The sequence below is a fragment of the Crocuta crocuta genome, unplaced genomic scaffold, assembly GCF_008692635.1.
Source record: "Crocuta crocuta isolate KB4526 unplaced genomic scaffold, BGI_CrCroc_1.0 scaffold152, whole genome shotgun sequence".
Classification (NCBI taxonomy): domain Eukaryota; kingdom Metazoa; phylum Chordata; class Mammalia; order Carnivora; family Hyaenidae; genus Crocuta; species Crocuta crocuta.
In genome coordinates, this window is record NW_027528798.1 from 3,967,110 (window position 1) to 3,988,319 (window position 21,210).

The window sequence follows — 21,210 nt, forward strand, 5'->3', positions numbered from 1 at the left end:
GAGGAATCCCCCACCCCCTCCCAGGACCTCGCACCCACCAAGTCCCCGCCCCACCAGACCCGGCAGACAAAGCCAGGGTCTGAGCGTTTGGGGTGGAAGGAAGACCCTTCTTCACTGAAGGAGGCAAAAGGAAGGGGAGTAGGTTGAATGATGAGGGGGAGGGGGTTTGGAGTTGGGGATACCGTCATGGGTGAGGTCAAGGGGGAAAACCGGAAGGGCCAAGTGTACCAACTCCCCTCTAGGGAAAATTTAGTTCTGGCCCTTTAACAGCGAATTCTCCCTCTGTTCTCCCCCAGCCCTGGCCTGTTGCCCAAGCAAGCAGACCAACACAGGCTGGACAGTCTTGACCCTTCTCTGCTCAGGACACCCACTCTCCACCCGCCCATATCTGAGCTAAAATATAAGGGTCCTAAATCTGGCCTTCTGGCCTTAGCACCAAGTCCTCCCTACTCCCCTCCCTGCCCTGGGGAGCTGAAGGTTTCACCTGATGAGCCTGCCCTTCAGGGTGTGAGCTAGTGTCACCACCTGAGCCCCTGGGGGCGCGTGGAGAGCTGTTTGGGGAAAGGAGTCAGGGAAGGGAGGTGCTCTGGCAGTGTGTTGCAGGTAGAGGTGCATACTTGATTCTGCGGGGAGGAATAAAGCCCAGAGAAGGGTAAGGATGAACTCAGCAGCACCTCACCTCCCAGCACCCTCCAGACAGCTGCCAGCAACTCTGCTAAAAATACCTGGCCCTGGCCCTTCTGCTCCTGGCCGTTCCGTTCCTGGGCGTTCTGCTTCTGGGCAGGAGGTGGCCCAAAGTTGGGGAAATCCTGGCAGACAGGTGTCAGATGGCAGCAAGAGTGGATAGGGGTGGGACTGGACCAGAGTCAGGGCTGGATCCAGCCACTCTAAGTCTTCAGTGTCTCTCTCCTTCCCTCTAGGCCCATATGGGCCTACTGTTCCGGGCATATGACAGGGCCTGGAAGTTCAGACTCCCATCTAGGAGGGGCAAGGGGTAGAGTACCCTTGGGGCAGGGCTGGGGCTGGGGGGTTGGGTGGAATTAGCCAACCACTTGGTGCCACCACTGCCCAGAGCTCACAGCCTCCTTAGACCTAGGGTGGGTGCCAGGGCACAGAGGGGAGATGTTATGGGAAAGCTTGGTTTCTAGATCTGGATCTGCCTCCACACTCCTGGGCCTTGCCTCCTCTCGCAGCCTCAGGATGCCCAGCTATAAAATTATCTGTTCTCCCCCTGCTCATGTCTAGGGTGTGTGAGACTGGGGGCAGGCAGGCTATGAGGTACTTTGTGACAGGATCTGCTATCAGACTCTGACATTTGATTGTAATGAGTGTACAGGGGTGGGGGCACCCATTCAGGGCTCAGGTGACATCACGGATGGATGGATCCTAGTGGGCTGTTGTAGGTTGCCATGGACACCTGGGTGGGGTTCTCGGGCTGCTGCTGCATCAGTTTCCTTGGCAACATGTGAGTGGGCCTTGAAGTGTGGAGGGCCTGGCTAAGGAAGCAAGAGAGGGTTTGTGCAGGACCCTCTGATCTTGATGTCCCCAAAGTAGCCAAGGGCTAGACTGAGGGGTGGCCTGTTCACTTGTGTCCTTCCTGTGGCCCTGGGGTCTTGAAGGCTTAGGCAACCTCATAATGGCTCTGGCTTCCCGGATGAGGTCCAGTGGCAAAAGTGTGTTGTGGTTTGAACCTCCCGTCAGGACGCAAGTCTCAAGAGCCAGCAAAACACTTCCCATCAGGAATCCCAGCTGGACTGGATGGCCACTTCTACCCACCTCACACATGACCTTGCCACTGAAAATAACCCCTGAATGTCCAGCAGAGGGTAGGTATGTGGGGTGGCTGTGACCCTTCCCAGCAGGGAGCCATGCAAGGAATTAGGGCTGGGTTTCCCCTCAAGTAATCTGAACTCTTGACTTCAGCAGTGTTTCTTCATTGCCAAGGGAACTACATCCACATTAGGCCAGTCAGGCCCCAAGCATTCCCAGCAGGCCAGACACACAAGCCTAGGTATGGCCAGGGGCCCCAGGAGCCAAGAGCAGGACATGACTTTGAGACACCCTTACTCTCATCCCACCTCCTGGTCCTCCCAGCTCCCTGGGCTGAGTTTGGCTGCCCAGAAGGAGCAAAGTGAGTCTGAACACACCTAGGACAGCCCGGCCTTCAAATCTCAGCTCTGCCACTTGCTAGCTATTTTACCTCTGTCCATTTACCTTGCATGAATGGACACAACCCTACCCACACAACAGCTCCCATGTCCCAGTTCCTTTGGTCTAAGGCTCAGTTCCTTCATTCATCCCATTGACCTGTACTAACTACCTTCTGTGTGTCAGGCCTTTTGCTGTGTACATGACAATAAACACAAATCGACTTAGCTGGGCATGTTCATACATGTCTCTAATCCCTGGGTCAATCTCACCAGCTATGGTTTGTTGTTCCCAAGCCTGAGAAGTCACAGCCCAGAAATAGCAGAGCTAGACACACCTGACAGAGGGCTTCAGAGACCTAAAACTCCACCCCTATCTCATACCCATGTACAACAGCTGGAGTTCCAGAAAGTTGCCTGGGCACTAGCCCAGGATTCACAGATGGTGTCTCTGCAGGCAGCCAGGGGCCACACACAGATGAGTCAAGACTGACAAGGGACTATCTGATATGCCAGCTGTGACATGAGCAGCTTGATGTCCCTTGTCCACCATGGCCTGTCTCCAGGAGGGCCAGCTGAATGACTCAGTGACACTCACCTCCCCAATGACTTCCCACCTCCAAGCTGAACACAGACACCGCAGACACCTTAAATGGTTGGGGATGTCAGTACAGAGGTATATACATGGTAAAACCCACATCTGGGTACAGATGGCTGGGGACACTCTCTGGGCCTGAGGGGCCCTGGCTGGTCACCATGCCTCTCTGGAGCGCTGAGGTTCTTCATCCGTGGAAAGGAGCGGGAGGTACACTGCCTGGAAAATTACCTGAAATGGGTGCAGATCCATTTTAAATTTCCACAGAGCAATCCCAAGTGATTGTCACAACTTTGCCCCATATTACACATGAAGAAACTGGGCAACATGGGCTGATGACTTCACCTCTCTAAGCATGAGCAGCCAGATCTTGGTTACTAGGTGATGAAGTCACTCTTTCCTGGAATTGGGGGCTGGGGGCATGGGGGCAGGCACAGGCCCTTCCATTCAGGCAACAGTACCGTCTGCTAATTGAGCAGTACCTGCTAAACTGCTTGGGTTCCTCTTTACTCCCTAGCTGAGGTCTTGGGGAATAAATAATTTATTTCAGAAGCTTGTTTCCTCACCTGTGAAATAGGGATAATAAAGGGCAGCAACTGCCACACAGGACTGGGTGGAGGATTGACGGACTGGGTAGTATATGCAAAGCCCTCAGTCAATGCCCACTCTCAGGTCAGGCTCAGTGTTGTCAGCAGACCCTCAACAGATTTTCAAAGAGCCTCTGGAAGTCTGCCCACAATCTCACACCTGAGCTTTCGCAGGGATGAAGTGGCTAGGGCAAGGCTTCTTAATATCTCTACTTATCCCCAGGGAAAGAAACTGAGGCAGGCAATCATGGCATTACAGTTCCTAACTGGCTGATCCCAGATCTAAGCCCCAGGGTCTGTCCTGGTGACAGATGTGTTCTGGGCACAGGACTAGGGGCGGCAGAAGCCCCATACCTGAGCACCTGGAGTAACAGACATCTCTGGGGTGTTGGAGAGGGTGCTTCAGGTTCCTTTCCACAGAAAAATCTGCTGTCGCTGCCCAACCAGACCTAGTGTCACCAACAGTGAGACAAACAGACATCACACAGCTACCGGTGGATCCGAAAGTGTACATACAACACTCTTGGGCAAGGTTCTCATTAATAAACTCAGACCTGAACTCGATCAACTTCTAGTTTATAGGAAACATAACAAAGGAGCAAATCAGACTGTGGAACTTCTTCAGGACAACTCATCTGACTTTCAAAAAGTCAGTGTCAATAAAGATTAAAAGATAGGGAGTGGGAAACAGTTCTGGAAGAAGCTAAAGAGAGCTAATAACCAATGCAATGCATGAAACTTCACTGGACCGATTTTAAAAAGAAAAAAACAACAAAAAGGAGCACCTGGTTGGCTCAGTCGGTTAAGCATCCGACTTTGGCTCGGGTCATGATCTCACGGTTCATGAGTTCAAGCCCTGCATCGGGCTCTGTGCTGCCAACCAGCTCAGAGCCCGGAGCCTGTCTTCAGATTCTGTGTCTTCCTCCTCTCTCTCTGATCCTCCCCTGCTCACGCTGTCTCTCTCAAAAATTAAAAAAAAATTTTTTTTTAATTAAAAAATTAAAAAACTACAAAAACAACTATGAATGACATTTTGGGGGAATTAATTAAATGATTGGATATTAGATGGCATTAGGGAATTTTTCATTTTTTGGCCAGATAACAGTACTGTGGTTATACAGGATTACCCTTAGGAGACCAGGATGAAGTACTTAGAAGTGAAGGGTCATGTGTCTGCAGTTGACTCTTAAATACAGTTATATTACGTTGCATAAAGCCAACACTGCAACATGTTAAGAACTGTTGAATATAAATGATTGGTGTACTGTTTTGTTCACTACACTACTCTTTCAATTTTTTTACTTCCAATATTTCCTAGAAATTTTTTTTTTTACAAATAGTTTGTCAAGTTGGTTTCTATATAACACCCAGTGCTCATCCCCACAAGTGCCCTCCTCCATGCCCATCTCCTCCCTCCACACTCCCTACACCCATGAGTCCGCAGTTTGTTCTCAGCATTCAAGTCTCTCATGGTTTGCCTCTCTCCCTTTCCCCCACCATTTCTCCCCTTCTTCTCCCCCATGGTCCTCCATGAAGTTCCNAATATTTCCTAGAAATTTTTAAAAATTGCATCTTGGGGTGCCTGGGGGACTCAGTCAGTTAAGCATCCAACTTTGGCTCAGGTCATGCTCTTATGGTTTATGAGTTCAAGCCCCACGTCAGGCCCTGTGCTGAGAGCTCAGAGCCTGGAGCCTGCTTCAGATTCTGTGTCTCCCTCTCTCTCTGCCTCTCCCCGCTCTCTAAACATTNTGTTTTAATTTTTTTTTTTTAATGAACTGCATCTCATCAACCCAGCCTGTATAGGAACTCGCACTCATGATCACCAACTCCTCTCAAACCCTGAAGGACCCCACCAAGATGAAAGAATCTAAGACGTAATGGGAAATTAATATAAATTAAGGATTTATTACAAAATGCAAACTGTTAGTTTCTCACTGTCAGTGATTCAAGAAAACAAGGCAATGAGCCCGGGGTGTGGCTGGAGGCGAAGTCAGGTTCAGGAGCGGGCTGACAGGCACTGGTTCACAACCTCCAGCAGGTGGGTATTTTCTAAGGCCGCTGCCACCCGTTCCTTATCCGCAAGCTGCTTGTTCACTGGGTAGGAAGGAATAGGAAGGAGGATCAAAGCCAGGCTCTGGCCACCCTGTCAGCCAACCCCACTTCTAAGCCTGTGTGTGTATGTATATACACACACTCGCACCAACCTACTGTCACCTCCTTCCCAGGATCCTAAGCTCTGACCAAGCTATTCAAACCACCAGAGCCCATACCTGTCCCACCCTATTGGGATCCCTTCCACCTGGCTGCTCGTGTCTGCTGCCTCATGTACTATAAAGTCTGACACACCCTGGTCCTGTATACTTAGGAGAAAGAAAGGGCAAGGATGGAAGAACATGGTAAGTACAGGAGACTTAAGTAAGGCCAGCTTCACTCCTCTAATGAAAAGTCACCCGCCCAGTCCCCCTCCTTCCATCTTGCCTTACAACCCACCATGCCAAGGGGGAAGCCACAGGGCCAATGCCTCCACATCAGCCCACGCTTACCTGCATGCTCCGAGGCATGGGTTCCTGGTGTAATGTGCACATCCATCTGGGAGGGAGACAGGTGGGGCCTAAGCACTTATCCTTGTCTACTCCCTTGTTCCCTCTCCCCCATATCCCACCTTCCACTGATCCTTTGTCCTAATCATGACTGTGGACTCTGGACCTTCTATTAGGCCCCAAGCCCACCCACAGCCACTCTGTCATCTCTATCCAAAGAACTGGCTGAGTACTGTTGATTTAAAGGCTTGCCTGTGCCCCATCCCTGCTCCAAATCTATCTACAGCTTCCTTCTTCCCTTCCTGCCACACTCACTACTTTACTGCACTTTCTAGCTCAGGCCTTTATACCTGTTGTCCCATTCAAGTGGAAAGGCTCCTCCCAGTTTCATCTCTGCTAGGTGGGCTCCTTGCTGCACTCACTCTGATGTCCATATTCATTCTCTCCATGTCCTCCTCAGTAGCAGAAGCTCACCCCTGTCCCACCCTGGGCCTCAGTTCCAATTTACCTTGAAACGCTGGGGAAGGGATCGAAGAAGCTTGACTTTGATGGACAGGCCAATAAGGGTGGCCATGCTGCAGTGCGGAATGGTGGGTGTGAAAGCCACGGCCACCGTGCTCTCGGGGTCGCTCACCTGGTTGAGGGAATGAGATCTCAGGAGAAGGCCCTCTGTCCTTCTTAGTGTGCTGCTTCAAGCAAGTCGTGTAAGTTCTACGGGCCTCAGTTTCCTCATCCATACAATGGGTACAGCAATCCCCTCCCCCCCTTCCCAAGATCCTCTGTGGAGTCCGTGAGCTGAGAGAACGCCAGCCTCCTAATGCCCAGCTGAGCTTTTCTGACTGTCTCGAACCTGCTGCCTCAGACGCTGGGAATGACTCACCTGAACCCGGACTTGCTCTACTACATTCAATTCTTCCAGCGTCAGTGGATGCTCCGGGTCATTGATGGAGCGAATCAGATGTGGCAAGTGAAGGAAAAGGCACTCTGCGCCCTGACCCACTCAGAACCCTGTGCCGGGAATGCCTGGCTCCAACACATCTCTACCAACTACGAGACATCATCAGCCCCTCCCAGGCCCCCGCGAACATGCCCGCGCGCAGCAGCGGCGGATATCGAAGATCTCACGCGCGTCGATGCTGTCCGGAACCTGCTCGTCCTCCTCGCCCGCGGTCACCGGCCGCTCCCCAGAGCGCTCATAGATGAGGGGGTTAGCGTTCTCCAAGAGGCCGCCCCCGACCCCGCCGCCACCCACCATCGCGAAACCGCGGCCGGCGGCAGTAGGCGTGCACTTCCGCTCTTACCGGAGCACTTCCGGGGAATGGGTAGGGGGCGTGGCGTGGCGACGGGGTCGCTGGAGGGACATCCAACACCAGCTGTACTAGACCTGGGGTTTGGGGGGACCTGTGGCCGCTGTTCCCTCTGTACGCTATCCCGGGGAAATACAGACCGCTTCGGCAAATACACAGAGAAGCCACTCGAGAGGTGCTGGCCGTTCGATCCCGTAGGGTGTGGGACGACGGAGGCCACGGTCTCCCATGAGTGCCCTGCCAAGTCCCCAGCACCTGGACTAGCAGGCGCTCTTTAAATCTTTGTCAAATAGATAAATGACCTTGAGCTCGATCTGGGCGGGGAACGTGGGGGGCGGGGGAGGGGAGCGTGAGATTGGTTTGCGGTTGGCCTTAAGATAATGCCACAGTCGTGTGTGCAGTTCAAAAGGCGGGTTCTGACTGAATAGAGAGGAGGCCCACGGAGACCCTTATATCAGGGACAATGGGGCATGAGGGACCTTGAGATGGGCCCAGAAACAGTCCTGAAAGCAAGGAGGAACTTTTCAGGATGGGCAGTCACACCTCTCCGCCTTTCCTCATGCCCTTTCTTTCACTCTGAACAAAGGTCGTTCCCATTTCCTCTATCTGTGGCAATCCTGACCGTGAACCTCCTCCAGAAAGCTCTCCTGGGTTCCCCAATCACAGGTTATTGCTCCCACTCTCTAGCACCCTTATCAGGCCTATGACTAAAAGGACAGCGAATGCAGTGACTCCGGGTTTGAGGACAGGGTTGTTGGTATCATAGGGGTATTGTGGAGGATGCCCAAGGGGGCCTGGGCCGAGGGAAAGTGCCAGTTCCTGTCTGTCACTGGTTTTTGCATGTTCAGTCAGGCTTTCCCGCCAGATCCACCTTCCCCTCCCCAGCTTGCCCCGCCTACTCCCAGCCCAGAACTGCCGCTGGATAAGCCTCTGGGCTGTCTTTGGGTGAAAACAGCAGTGTGCTGTGTGTAGACAATGCGACTGGACGTACTTCGTTGGCGGCTGAGCGCCGTGGTCTGTGTGCTCCTGCTTCTCCTCGTCCTGGGCCAGGGTGAGGCTCCCTTGACGGGCGGCAAGGGATGGGGGTCGGACCTCCCAGATTTTGCAGAGTCAGGACCCGAGGCTGCAGGAGGAAAGGTCCCAGAGAGGTGGAACGGGTGGAGAACCACAGTGAAGGAAACTTGCACCAGACCAAATGCTGGAAACCCCAGGGATGAGCTCCCAGAGGCACAGAGAGTTGGGACTGTCTGAGGTTACAAAATACTCTGGGGCAAGCAGGGCCAGGAGCTCTGAGCAGCGCCTGATGAGGCAGGCAGGGGTGGGGGGCGTAATTTGGGACGTTTTCTTTTTAATGTTTGTGGTGGAGCTGACCACAATAATTACACTCCTGATGCGGTTTGGCTTTATGTGTTGTGTCCTTGGCCAGAAAAGCATCCTGGCACCCACTGAAGGCCCCTCCAAAGGGGCCGCAGTCAAGGTTACTGGCCCTTGGGGAATCTGGCTCTACAAGCCCAAGCCCCCTCCTCTGCATCCTGAAGCCTGTCAAAGAGGCTGTCTGTGTCATTTTTGCCCCATGCACTCACCTAGAGTGAGGGCACCTCTTGGCCTCCCGAGGAAAGGTGATCGCACTTTGTGTCAGCCTTGGGTTCTACCGGCCGTTACCAATAGTTTAGGCTATTCTGGCATCATGCCTGGGTCCTCTGCAGCTCCTTTGCCCCCTCTGGCCAGCGTGATCCTCTCACCCAAAATGGCCCTATCTGCGAGGCCAATCTATGCTGCCCCTTTCCGGTAGAATCTGCCCTCGAGACATCCACACTAACCCTTCTCCGTAGCCCACCCCACTTCTACCCTTACCAGCTGTTCTCCAGGCTCTCAGAGGTCACCAAGACCTTCCAGCAGGATGATTTGCTAGGTGTTGCTGACACCTCCCTTTAAAAATGTTAATATTTTGGATTGGACCCACTTTCAAAAAGAAATAATAGACAAGCCATAAAAGGGCACAGATGACATGTCGGACCCTTTCCTGTCCCATCCCGTTCTGGCTCCTTCAAGGTCCCCAGGGGTTTTACACACTGCTCAGGAGTTTACTGAAGAATGGATGTATGCATACATCCTTGGTTTTCACATAAATGGCCACAAACGCCCTCCCTTTCTGGCACCCAGCTTTCCTATTTCCTGACACAGGGGATGAACTCCCTATGCCTATACATGGTAGTGCTTCCTCATACTGTTTCATGGAACGGTTTCTCTTCAAGGATCCTTGATGTAATTGGCCTCTAATCAGGGACATTTCAACATTGCATCCTTTGCTATAACAACCTTCAGCCGTTGGAGGCCAGTGACCTCAGAGAATTACATGGACAGATAGCTCACCTGGCAAGGAAATGTTTGCAGGCAGCATGTTACTGGGGAGAGGGGTGGGCCTTTGGTTGGAAAAACATTGCTCAGTTGCCCTCAGTGGCACCTGTGAGTGCTGACTCTGGCCTTATCCACACAATACGGCATCAAGCATATTGATCCACGTTGATCTGATAGGTGATCTGGGCAGGGGGTAGGCAGGCAGTGTGGGAAGGGAAAGGTGGCTCTGGCGGGAGAACCTGAGTGAACATGCAAAAATCAGTGATGGGCAGGCACTGGCATGGCCACTTCCCCTCGGCCCAGGCCCCCTTGGGCATCCTCCACAATACCAACAACCCTGTCCTCAAACCTGAAGTCACTGCATTCACTGTCGTTATGAAAGAGTGTCCTTTCACTCTTTGATAAGGGTTTTGGGGGCTCAAGAGTAGAAGCATTGAGCTGTGATGGAGGAACCCAGGAGAGCTTCCTGGAGGAGGTGCATGGTCAGGATTGCCACAGATGGAGAAATGGGAATGACCTTTGTTCAGAGTGAAGGGAAGGGCATGAGGAAAGGCAGGGAAGTGGTGTGACTGCCCATCCTGAAAAGCTCCTCCTTGCTTTCAGGACTCAGTTTCTGGGTCCACCTTTAAGGCCTCTATCCCCTGTTGTCTCTGATCTGTAGGTGATATAGATCCCTGGAGTTGTTTAGGGGTTTTGTTTTTTTCTTTTGATTATGGAACCAGGCTCAGACTGGCCAAATTCTGCAGAAGCAGAACCTGAACCTGCAGTAGGGGAAGCTCCAGGAAGTCAGGAGCCAGTGAAGTTAACACCAGGAGAACGGGAAGCCTGACTGGATACCTCCCTGCACCCCAAGGTCTGGGGGCTGCCGTCAGCCACACGGCATCAAACGGCTTCCAGTCTGTGGTAGAATAATCTAACAGATCTGCTATATCCATAATCTACCTTCAACAATTATTAAGACCTGAGCAACCTGGTTTTGTCTAGACTACCACCTCTCCTTTGCACCTCTCCTTTTATTTTCTTCAAATAAAAGCAAATCCCAGATATTATATCATGTATAGATTTTTAATCTCCTATTAAAAGAAATATATAGGCATACACCAATATCATGATTTATTTTTTTAAGATTTTTTAAATTTTTTGTCTTTTTAAAAATGTTTTATTTTTGAGAGAGAGAGACAGAGCGTGAGCAGAGGAGGGACAGAGAGAGAGGGAGACAGAATTCTGAAGCAGGCTCCAGGCGCTGAGCTGTCAGCACAGAGCTCGACACATGGCTCAAACTCACAACCCACGAGATCATGACCTGAGCCGAAGTCAGATGCTTAACCGGTTGAGCCACCCAGGATACCCAAGATTTTATTTTTAAATAATCTCTGGGTATAATCTCTATACCCAACGTGAGGCTCAGACTCATAAACCTGAGGTCAAGAGTCACATGCTTTAACAACTGAGCCTCAATGTCATGATTTCTTAATGCAATCAAGTATCTAGCCAAATGTTCTTACTTTGTATTATCTCATAAATAGTACTTACAGATTTTTTAAAAACCAGGATTCAAATAAGGTCCATACTTTGGAAATTTGTAGATGTGTTTCTTATAACAGTGTTGAGACATGATTCACATAGCATACCATTCACCCATTTCAAGTGTACAGTTCAATGGTTTTGAGTATATTCACAGAGTTCACCACATCAATTCCTCCTTTGCCCCAACTTGAGCCCTCGGCAAGCACCAATCTGCTTTAGGTCTCTATGGATATGCCAATTCTTGGCGTTTTGTATAACTGAAAGCATCCAATATGTGATCCTTTGTGGCTGAATTTTTTCACTGAGCATGAGGTTTTCAGGGTTCATCCATGCTGTAGCATGTTCAGTCCTTTTTTCTTTGTATTGCTGGAATGATATTCTAGTGTATAGATATGATACATTTTATTGATCCATTGAACAGCTGATGGACTTTTGGACTGTTTCCACTTTTTGGCTATTATAAATAATCCTGCTATGAGCATTCATGCGCAAGTTTTTCTGTGGACATATGTCTTCAATTCTCTTGGGTTTACACCTAGGAGTAGAATTGCTGGGTCTTATGGTAACTCTATGTTTCACTCTTTGAAGTATTGCCAGATTGTTTTCCAAAACATCTACACCACTTTACCTCCTCACCAGCAATGTGTGAAGGTTCCAGTTTTTCCACATCCTTACCAACATTTGTTATTATCAGTCTTTAAAAAAAAAAAAAAAGTTGTATTTATTTGAGTAATCTCTATACTCCACACGGGGCTTGAACTCATGACCCCAGGATAAAGAGTCGTATGTTCCTCTGACTGGGCCAGTGAGGAGCCCCATTATCCGTTTCTTTATGTGAATCTCTTTTAAGCTTCAGCATCTTCCTCTGCCTTTCTTTTATTTTCCTTGTAATTTCACTGTTATATTGAAGAAACCAATTTAGTTGTTCTGAAGAGTATCCTAGAGTTTGACCTTCACTAATTATATCTGTATGGTGTCTTTTAACTGTTTCTTCTTCTGCAGTATGCTTGTCAACTTGTATTCATACATTTATATTCTCAAGGCTTGACCAGATTTAAATTTTACATTCTGCTTTATGCTTTGGGGCAAGACTACTTCACGTAGTGCTATGGACCTCCAGTAGAAAACATACATTGTCTGATTATCTTGCTTTCTGTGACAAAGTAAGTTATTGACATCACAGTGAGATTTCAATGAACATTTCTCTTAGCATGATTGAGGTGAACATTTCTTCATGGGTGTATGAGCCATTTCTTTGTATTCCTTACTCTCTGAATATATTGTCTTACCATTTCCTATTCTTTCACCAAATACGAGCAGCTGGCATATTTCTTACTCATTTGTAGAAATTCTTTGGGTGTGTTAAGAATATCAGCTTGGGGGCACCTGGGTAGCCTTAGTCAGTTGAATGTCCGGCTTCAGCCTGCTTCGGATCCTCTGTGCCCCTCTCTCTCTGCCTCTTTCCTGCTCACAAACTCTATCTCTCTCTCAAAAATGAACATTTATATATATATTTAAAAAAAAAAAAAAAGAATATCAGCTTGGCCCCTTGTGTTAGGTAACTTTCAGTCACTTCCTCTGTCCCTGATCCCCATAGTAGGACAGGTTGTCCTCTCCTCATAACATCAGTACTTTGTTTGAAGGATGCTTTTTTTTTTTTTTGAGAGAGAGGGAGAGAGAAAGAACGAGCAGGGGAGGGGCAGAGAAGCGGTTGGGTGGGGGGGAGGACAGTGGATCTGAAGAGAGCTCTGTGCTGATAGCAGACAGCCCGATGTAGGGCTTGATCTCACAAACCGTGAGACTATGACCTGAGCTGAAGTTGGATATTTAACTGAGTGAGCCACCCAGGTGCCCCTGTTTGAAGGATGCTTTCTTTACGTCATTTCTTGACACCTAGAGCATGAGATCCCTAAGCACAGGAGCCTGAGTGTCCAACTGTCACAGTTCTACTGCCTCATATGACCCACACTGTTGGCAGAAAGGACACTCTCACCCCTTCAACCTTAATGTGACCGTTGCTTGAAGCTCCTGGAGCTAAACCACGGTGCCAAGTTCCAAGAAGCCTCAGTGAGTGTGGTAGAAGAGGCTGGGGCCAGACCCAGCAAGGACAGTGGGGAGGGGGGATGGGCAGGAGTTGGGGGGAGGGTAGACACACAAAGGCTAAAGGCAGGAAATTTGTAAAGCAAGTGTTTGTAGATCAGAGTCCCATGGCTGAAGACAGGCTGAAGCAGCCTCGGTAGCTTGGGAGGGCAACTAATTGGTAGACTCAATCCTGATGTCCACTTCTCTGTTCACAGGCCAGGACGCTGCCAGCCCCATCCGGACCACACACACGGGGCAGGTGCGGGGGAGCCTCGTCCACGTGAAAGGCACTGATGTGGGGGTCCACACCTTCCTGGGAATTCCCTTTGCTAAGCCACCTCTAGGGCCACTGCGATTTGCACCCCCTGAACCCCCTGAATCTTGGAGTGGTGTAAAGGATGGGACCTTCCACCCAGCCGTGTAAGCAGGAAGTCCAAGGAGCTCCAGTCTCTGGGGTGGAGGGTACTCTGGGCCAGGATGCAGTTGTCGTTTCATCTAAGCCTTCACAGCCAATCTCCCCTCTGAGTTTGATGGATCCCCACATGCATTTTTTCCATGAGCAAGGAAGGGCAAAGTAACTTTCCCAGGCTCAGGGGTTGGCACTTAAAGGGCATTAGCTCCAAGTGCTGAAGGGATGAGCAGAGATACAGATCTGCCTAGGTCCTGGTTACGTCAAGTATTCTCTGCCATCAGGGAAAGTGTCTCCAGGAGAGGTTGCATTGGCTCCTTGAACACTGTAGGAACCCCTGACTCCAGCAGCAGATACTATAGATCCCTGAGGAGTGGAGGACCCCCATGGTGTGCAGTTACTGTGCCGGTGACAGGGCCAGCTGCCATTGGCCAAAGGGCATGTGTATGTTCTTGCAACTGAGAACCATGTGGGAGTGATGAGGTTCCCTGACAGTCTGACTTGAGATGAGGGATGTCCCACTGCTCTTCTCATGAGAAATTAATATCCATTCAAGCAGGCAGCACACATGTGGGCTACTCCTCTGTTCCCAGCCTGTCTGAGTACAGGAGACAGTGGTGAATGTCAACACATGCAACCCATGGCTCTCACAGAGACCCCCAAAAGTCAAGATTTCCCAGCCTTGGGAGGACTGGTGTCCAAGGCCCTTATAACCTTGAGGCCTCTCTGGAAGACTGGCCTCAATCACAGCTTCCCCAGAGCCTGTGGCTTGTAACTTGGTGCAGAAGGGTTTTAGGGGAAGACCATGTATGAGCAAGTTCTTGGGGGACGTGGGACTGAGGGAGGCAGGGTGCAAATCCAGGCCCAGGATCTGGTCTTGACTATGGTATGGCCCCACTAGGTGTCTGCAGAACATCACTCTCTCAAAAGGAGTGGCTCTGAAACTGCTGAATGTGACCTTGCCTTCCACCTCCACGTCTGAAGACTGCCTGTACCTCAATATTTACACACCAGTCCATGCCAGGGAAGGCTCCAATCTGCCTGTGAGTGCCAAGCCCCAGCCAGCTGGGGTGTGGGAGGATATTTCTTCTGCAAGAAGATTAGAAAGAACAAGATCAGACTGGCCATGTTGCGGTGTGAACCCTGTTGAGAAGCCTCTCACTAGTGGGTCCAAGGGAGTGCTTCATACCCAGCATGAAGGGCTGACCCTTGGGCATGGGGCCACAGAATGCTGACTGCTCCTGGAAGTCAGAAGCTGTGGTCCTGGGCTCACCCAACTAACTCATGCCCAGGAGACCCACTCAGGTGCTATATCCATTGATCTATGAGAATGGAGAAACTTTTTTTATTTGTCTATTTAGTTATTAGAGAGAGAGAGAGAGAGAGAGAGAGAGAATCCCAAGCAGGCTCTGCACTATCAATGCAGAGCTCAATGCGGGGCCTGAACCCACAAACTGCCAAGATCATGACCTGAGCTGAAATCAAGAGTCAGACATTAAACTGAGCCACCCAGGCACCCTGAGAGTGGAGAAACTTTTAATTAATGTATATGTGGGATGAGGCCCAGTTTTGCTGATAGAAATTGGGTCACCTTCAGCCCAGGTCATGAAGATGCCACCCTGTCCTGCCTGAGTTCTATCTATGTGGTGAGGCAGACAGAGCCAAAGTGGTGGTTAGTCTAGGCAGCAGCCCCAGTGGGGTTTGGGCTGGCTGGAAGCCACACGGTGTCTGTGCTTTAATTTCTCCAGGTGCTGGTGTGGATCCACGGGGGTGGGCTTGTAATCGGCATGGCTTCCATGTATGATGGCTCTGCACTGGCGGCCTTTGAGGACGTGGTGGTGGTCATAATCCAGTACCGCCTGGGTGTACTAGGCTTCTTCAGGTGAGACTGGGGTTAGGCAGGGCAATGCCGGCTAAGTGAACCCAGGACAACCCATGATCCCTGTCCCTGCCATTCTCAGCACTGGAGACAAGCATGCAACTGGCAACTGGGGCTACCTGGATCAAGTGGCTGCACTACGCTGGGTCCAGCAAAACATTGCCTATTTTGGAGGAGACCCTGGCCGTGTCACCATTTTTGGCGAGTCTGCAGGTGGCACAAGTGTGTCCTCACATGTCGTGTCCCCCATGTCCAAAGGACTCTTCCACGGTGCCATCATGGAGAGTGGTGTGGCCCTGTTGCCTAGCCTCATTGCTAGCTCATCTGATGCGGTCTCCATGGTGAGTAACCCCAACTGTGGGAAGCTGCCTCATCTCTTATCTCTCAGCCTCCATTACTCTGTTAAATGAGGACAAGGACTACCCTGCCATCAGAGCACCTGGGAAACTGCCATCTCTCAGGGGATTGCTGAGGGGCTAAGGGATCAGAATCCACAGACCTCTGCCATCACAAAGGCTGAGCATGTTCTATGGCCCACAAAACTGCTGCCCTAGGGGCCCCATTGTGGGCAGGACCATCTAGGCAGGTGGGCTGGCCCTTCTGGTGAAGACCTCTGAATCCACACATAATATCTGAGAGATTTGTGGTATACCTGCCCCCAGCTGGAACCTGGGGCAAATCATTCTCCCTTGCCTGGAAGCATGAGCCAGCCCCTGCCTGGTCTCCTTACAGATGGTGGCCAACATATCTGCCTGTGGCCAGACTGACTCAGAGGCACTGGTGAAATGTCTGCGGGACAAGAGTGAAGAGGAGATTCTTGCCATTAATGAGGTTGGGCTGAGTGGACACGTGTATAAAGGGAAAGGACTGACAGGTGTGGGGAGCCCATCCTTTACATTCTCTGGGCAAGTTATTCCATCTCACACATTGCTGTCCTCGCAGCCTTGAGCAGGAAGTTGAGGCCAGGCCATGTTAAGCCAGCTCTAGGACCTCCTAGAGAGGGGGTATGGGTGTCCCAGATGAGCTGTGAAGGGGTAAATGGGACTCAGAAGGGATCAGAAAATGGGACCTGACTTTGTGGGCCCTCTCAGCACTTCAGGATCATCCCTGGCATGGTGGATGGGACCTTCCTGCCCAGGCACCCCCAGGAACTGCTGGCCTCCGCTGACTTTCAACGTGTCCCCTGCATTATCGGTGTCAACAACGATGAGTACGGTTGGCTCATCCCCTCGGTGAGGCTCAGCCCCAAGTTCCCAGATGCCAGGAGACCTTTGGGGGACAGGGTTCTGGGCTTATAGTTCTATCTAGGCCCATCCTATCTTCAGCTTAAGATTCTCCCACTACCCAGGCCTTTGCCATCTCTGACAACCAGAAGGAAATGGACAGAGAGACTGTGAAGGCTACTCTGCAGAATATGTTGGCATTGTTGGTGAGGCTTCTGAGGTCCTGCCCCAATGAAGAGGGACTTTATTCCAGTCCGGAGACAGAGGAGACCTATCTCCAAGATATCATGTCCATGCATTGTCTCCCATGAGCAAAGGGAGGGGTCCCCCTTGTGCTAGGCCCTTTCCTTCCATTCCCTATACCATCCCAGGATGGGTCTCCCCAGCCCGAATCCTGCTGCCTCCCTGCTGCCACCAGCCTGCCTAACCTGACTATTTCTGATCCACCTGGGATAGGTGTTGCCTCCTGAGTCTGTTGACCTATTGATGGAGGAGTACATAGGGGACAGTGCGGACCCACATACCCTTCAGGTCCAGTTCCATGAGATGATTGGAGACATTATGTTCGTGATCCCTGCACTCCAAGTAGCCAATTTTCAGCGTGAGTATATCTGTAACTAAGGCCAGACCAGTAAGGGGGAAGCTCGAAGCTGTAGGTCCTTGGCAGGGTCTACTGGTGTCCAGATCCCAACCCATGTCTATTAATTGGGCCCCTAGGTGCCAGGCACGTGATGTCCCTTGTTTCAGTAAATCCTCATGGCTAATCTAACAGACAGATATTTTTCCCATTTTACAGATGAGGAAACAGGTTCAGTGACCTTCAGTGACTTACCTAAAACCATACACAATTTGAGCCCAGGTCACAATTTGAACCCAGGTCCTTCCCAGCAGCTCCCTCACCCCATTGTTGATTCCAACCAGCATTGGACCTATCTATCTTGTCACCATGGTAATGCAGGACAGCCCCAGGGAAGGGACAGCCATATCATGGCCTGTGTCCAACTCCACCCCCTAGGTGTGCATGCCCCTGTCTACTTCTATGAGTTCCAGCATCGGCCCAGCTTCTTCAAGGACATCAAGCCGCCCCACGTGAGGGCAGACCATGGTGATGAGATATTCTTTGTCTTTGGAACTGCCTTCCAGAAAGGCTACAGTGGTGAGTGTTCCTGGGCAGGGTCCCGCATAGACTCCTCATTCTCAGAATGCAGGCCTTGGCTGGGTCCCTGAGTGAGGCTGATAGCCCTCACTGCAGAGAGGAGAGAGAGGACAGACTCAGGCCCCAAGATCTTACAGATAGAAAGGCTGGTTGGGGCCTTCTCTCCCTCCACCTCTCCCCACCTCAACCATGGATGCCTGGCATGGGTGCAGAGTAGGGTGTTTGGAAGGCATATTTGTTCCTTAAATGATTTTGCAGTGTCAGAAGGAAGAAGGGAGACTCCTAGGACAGAGGGGAGCCTAGTTTGGGTGGGGAGAGGGCCTGGTTCCCAAGGGCTGTGGGGGGAGTGGGCAGAGAGACATGCCTGGGAGGGCAGGGCTGCAGCCAGTTAAAGGCTGCACTCGGGCTGGCGAGCGAGGTGGGGGCTGACCCGTGCGCTGGACTGGGCTTGGCGCTCACCTGGACCCTTGTCCTCTTGCTCGCTGTACTTGAAGTCACTGAGGAAGAAGAGCTGTTTAGCAAGAAGATGATGAAGTACTGGGCTAACTTCGCTCGAAATGGGTGAGATGTCATACCCACCTCAACCTCTAGGGGCCGTGGGGGCTTGAACCCATTCAGGGTCCCCCTTTTCTGTTGTGCCTTATTAGCTTACAGGTATCCTTAATTACATGGTGGTTCCTTCCCTAGCTCCAGGACCCACACGAGCAGGGAGGGGCCTCATGGGTGCCGAGCACTCAGTCCATCTCCAGGTGACCTGGAAGAGAGGGTGACAGTGCCACATTACCCGCAGAGCCGCTCTCTGACGGGAAGGGAAAAAACAGCCCAGGTTGCCCTGTCCCCTGGTGGAGCTGACACTAATGGGAGGTAGTTTCTTTCCTAAGTCTAGAAATGTCCCCGTCATTCCCCAAGCCCACTCAGCCTGTTTGGTGCCTTGACTGACTCCAGTTGGGGTGCCAGGTCTGGGCTCAGCAGGGCTCAGAGTGACATGTCTACAGGCACCCCAATGGCAAGGGTCTGCCCCACTGGCCCATGTTCGACCATGAAGAGCAATACTTGCAGCTGAACTTGCAGCCTACGGTGAGCCGAGCCCTGAAGGCCCACAGGCTCCAGTTCTGGACGAAGATACAGGAACAAATGGCGGCGGAGGAGAAGCACACAGAGCTGTAACTTCCTGTGTCTGGGGGTCAGGGGGTGAAGGGGTGAGCTTGAATGCAAGTGGGGGGGGTCTGCCAGATGTGCCCCCACATATGTACTGAGGAGCTAGTAGTTTCTTTCCTTCATTCACATAGCCATTCATGCATGCTTCCAGCCAGCCTGCCCGCAAACATTTATTAAGGGCCTACTGCATGATGTTACTTGCCAAGCCCCTGCTGTACATCCTCTCATGTTAGACATACTCAGTGAATCCCCCAATAAAGCCGTGAATGGGCAAACCCCAATGGAAGCGCAAACCCCACTGAGCCTGGGGCCCCACCCCCTCTTCCTCACCTCTACCTCGTCCCCACCCTCCCTCTCCTCTCCCTTTGAAGGAGGAGGCTTTGGGAAATGTTACCCACACCTGGCTCTCAACACGCCCCCCCATGCTCTCCTGTCTGTAGGTAGTCAGTAGAAAATCTGGATGCCAGGAGCCCAGGGGCTCTGAGATCTTGACCACCGAGGCTTTTACTGAGAATGTAAAAGTCCCTGTCCCCATCATTATCCCCTAGACTGTATGTCATCTATCACTGACATTTAAACACAACACTCAGGGCGCCTGGGTGGCTCAGTCAGTTAAGTGTCTGACTTCAGCTCAGGTCATGATCTTACGGTTCGTGAGTTTGAGCCCCGCATCAGGCTCTGTGCTGACAGCTCGGAGCCTGGAGCCTGCTTCAAATTCTATGTCTCCCTTTCTTTCTGCCCCTCCACTGCTTCATGCTCTGTCTCTCTCTATCTTAAAAATAAATAAACATTTAAACACACAGCACTCACCCACTCACTCACTTATCAGTGGCCCACCGAGGTGACCAACTCCATTTTTTGTAAGAAGAAGGCCTGAGCTTTTCCACGGGCCCCCAGAGCCTGGGCCAGCTGTGCAGTGTCTGGGAGAACCAGGCGGGTCCCTCAGCCACCTGCCTCCCGAAATTTGCCTTTATTCTCAGTGGTACTGTGACACCCAAACTTTACAGGATTGTAGCACATCCATGAAGGAAAATGTTTATCTGTGAGATGTTTCCTGGAAGTAAGATTGAGAGGCCAGAAAGCCCAGGAGAAGAGACTCTTGTATCCTGACTTCCAAAGGCCTCTCCATCCAAGGAAGGCTCCTCTTACCTTTTGGAATTCTCCTTCCAANTTGCTTCCCCTAAACTTTTCTTTCCCCCACCCCCAAAAGAAACCCTGTGTTATGTAGTGTTTGATCTCAGCATGCAAAGATACCAAATTATGTTCACTCTGCCTCTTTGTTCCACCAAAGCACTTTTTCTCTGTCACTAAGAGGCTGTATCCCTCTTCTCATGGACCTGGGAGTCCTGCTATGCCCCTACCTCTGACCAACTTACTCTCTCCACACACTAGATTTTCCAGCAGGGAAGTTCCCCTTCTTTCCCTCCACTACATTTAAGCCCAACCACAGAGGCTCATGAAATGGGGCCTGAAGGCTTCAGAGCAGCCACCAGATAACAGACAAGGATAACCTTAAGCCTGGGCTGTCTTAAACTAGGGAGAGGGAATGGGCTTTCCTTTTAGTAAATGCTGACTGGTGCATAATGCTTCTCTTGCATCCTGAAAGCACTTATTGAACACCCACAGCATGCATGCCTCTGTATGTTTTTCAGCCCTGCAGACACACAATATACTTTCTAAAGGTGGGTTCCCAGTACCAGTTGTTTAAAAAAAATTTTTTTTAATGTTTTATTTATTTCTGAGAGAGAAAGAGAGACAGTGTGAGCAGGGGAGGGTCAGAGAGAGAGAGAGAGAGATACAGAGTCTGAAACAGGCTCCAGGCTCTGAGCTAGCTGTCAGCACAGAGCCCGACACGGCGCTTGAAACCTCAAACACAAACCGAACCGTGAGATCATGACCTGAGGCGAAGTCGGACACTTAACCGACTGAGCCACCCAGGCGCCCCCCAGTACTAGTTTTTTAATCATCTTATTTTTTAACAGCTTTATTGTGGAATAATTTACACACAACTAAATTCACCCACTTCAGGTGTACCGTTTCACAAATTTGGCTAAATATATGAGACATACAACCACCATCCCATCAAGTCTTAGAATGCTTCTATTGCTCCTAAGAGTCCCTTCGTGCTCCTTTGCAGTCAATCCCTGTCCTGACCCTAGCCCCACACAACCACAGAATTTCTTTCTATTGATAGGCATTTCAGTGATTTCTTTTCTTTTGCTAGTTTTAATAAAGTTCCTGT

General features: G+C 50.8%; 3 protein-coding genes across 6 annotated transcripts in view; 1 reads left to right on the forward strand and 2 right to left on the reverse strand.

Moving 5' to 3' along the window:
* The window catches only part of RRAD (RRAD, Ras related glycolysis inhibitor and calcium channel regulator), a 4,450-nt gene extending 2,985 nt beyond the window's left edge, over positions 1-1,465 (reverse strand). The window contains exons 1-2 of the mRNA XM_077755465.1: positions 1,409-1,465; positions 680-809 (exon numbers count right to left, since the gene is read on the reverse strand). Of these exons, the coding sequence (XP_077611591.1) occupies positions 680-809; positions 1,409-1,465 (187 nt within the window). The remainder of the gene's footprint in view (positions 1-679; positions 810-1,408) is intronic.
* Positions 1,466-5,214: 3,749 nt separating this feature from the next.
* Positions 5,215-7,376, reverse strand: CIAO2B (cytosolic iron-sulfur assembly component 2B). Of its 4 annotated transcripts, XR_013333064.1 has the most exons (6): positions 6,981-7,176; positions 6,750-6,827; positions 6,378-6,503; positions 5,873-5,918; positions 5,600-5,689; positions 5,337-5,423 (listed from the first exon to the last, which is right to left on the reverse strand). XR_013333064.1 is itself a non-coding variant. In XM_077755488.1 (5 exons), the coding sequence occupies exons 1-5, from the start codon at positions 7,122-7,124 to the stop codon at positions 5,402-5,404; spliced, it is 414 nt and encodes a 137-aa protein (XP_077611614.1). In that variant the 5' UTR covers positions 7,125-7,376; the 3' UTR covers positions 5,215-5,401. The 4 variants fall into 4 exon arrangements, 3 of the variants coding, with proteins under 3 accessions (XP_077611614.1, XP_077611611.1, XP_077611612.1); XM_077755488.1 differs by lacking the exon at positions 6,750-6,827 and having other exon boundaries at positions 5,215-5,423; positions 6,995-7,376; XM_077755485.1 differs by lacking the exon at positions 5,600-5,689 and having other exon boundaries at positions 5,215-5,423; positions 6,981-7,172.
* Positions 7,377-8,110: 734 nt separating this feature from the next.
* Positions 8,111-19,947, forward strand: CES2 (carboxylesterase 2). Its single transcript, XM_077755529.1, has 12 exons — positions 8,111-8,227; positions 13,359-13,563; positions 14,454-14,595; positions 15,301-15,434; positions 15,514-15,772; positions 16,164-16,262; positions 16,523-16,663; positions 16,780-16,860; positions 17,111-17,255; positions 17,670-17,810; positions 18,305-18,371; positions 18,806-19,947. The coding sequence occupies exons 1-12, from the start codon at positions 8,152-8,154 to the stop codon at positions 18,975-18,977; spliced, it is 1,662 nt and encodes a 553-aa protein (XP_077611655.1). The 5' UTR covers positions 8,111-8,151; the 3' UTR covers positions 18,978-19,947.
* Positions 19,948-21,210: the final 1,263 nt, after the last annotated feature.

Coding starts and splice junctions, on each gene's coding strand:
- CIAO2B (XM_077755485.1), bottom strand. CDS start 7,124: ATGGTGGGTGGCGGCGGGGTCGGGGGCGGCCTCTTGGAGAACGCTAAC. Junction 6,828..6,980: donor ACGCGCGTGAGATCTTCGAT/ATCCGCCGCTGC, acceptor CACTTGCCACAT/CTGATTCGCTCCATCAATGA. Junction 5,424..5,872: donor CCATGCCTCGGAGCATGCAG/GTAAGCGTGGGC, acceptor CTTCCTACCCAG/TGAACAAGCAGCTTGCGGAT.
- CES2 (XM_077755529.1), top strand. CDS start 8,152: ATGCGACTGGACGTACTTCGTTGGCGGCTGAGCGCCGTGGTCTGTGTG. Junction 15,773..16,163: donor CATCTGATGCGGTCTCCATG/GTGAGTAACCCC, acceptor GTCTCCTTACAG/ATGGTGGCCAACATATCTGC. Junction 17,811..18,304: donor CTTCCAGAAAGGCTACAGTG/GTGAGTGTTCCT, acceptor CTGTACTTGAAG/TCACTGAGGAAGAAGAGCTG.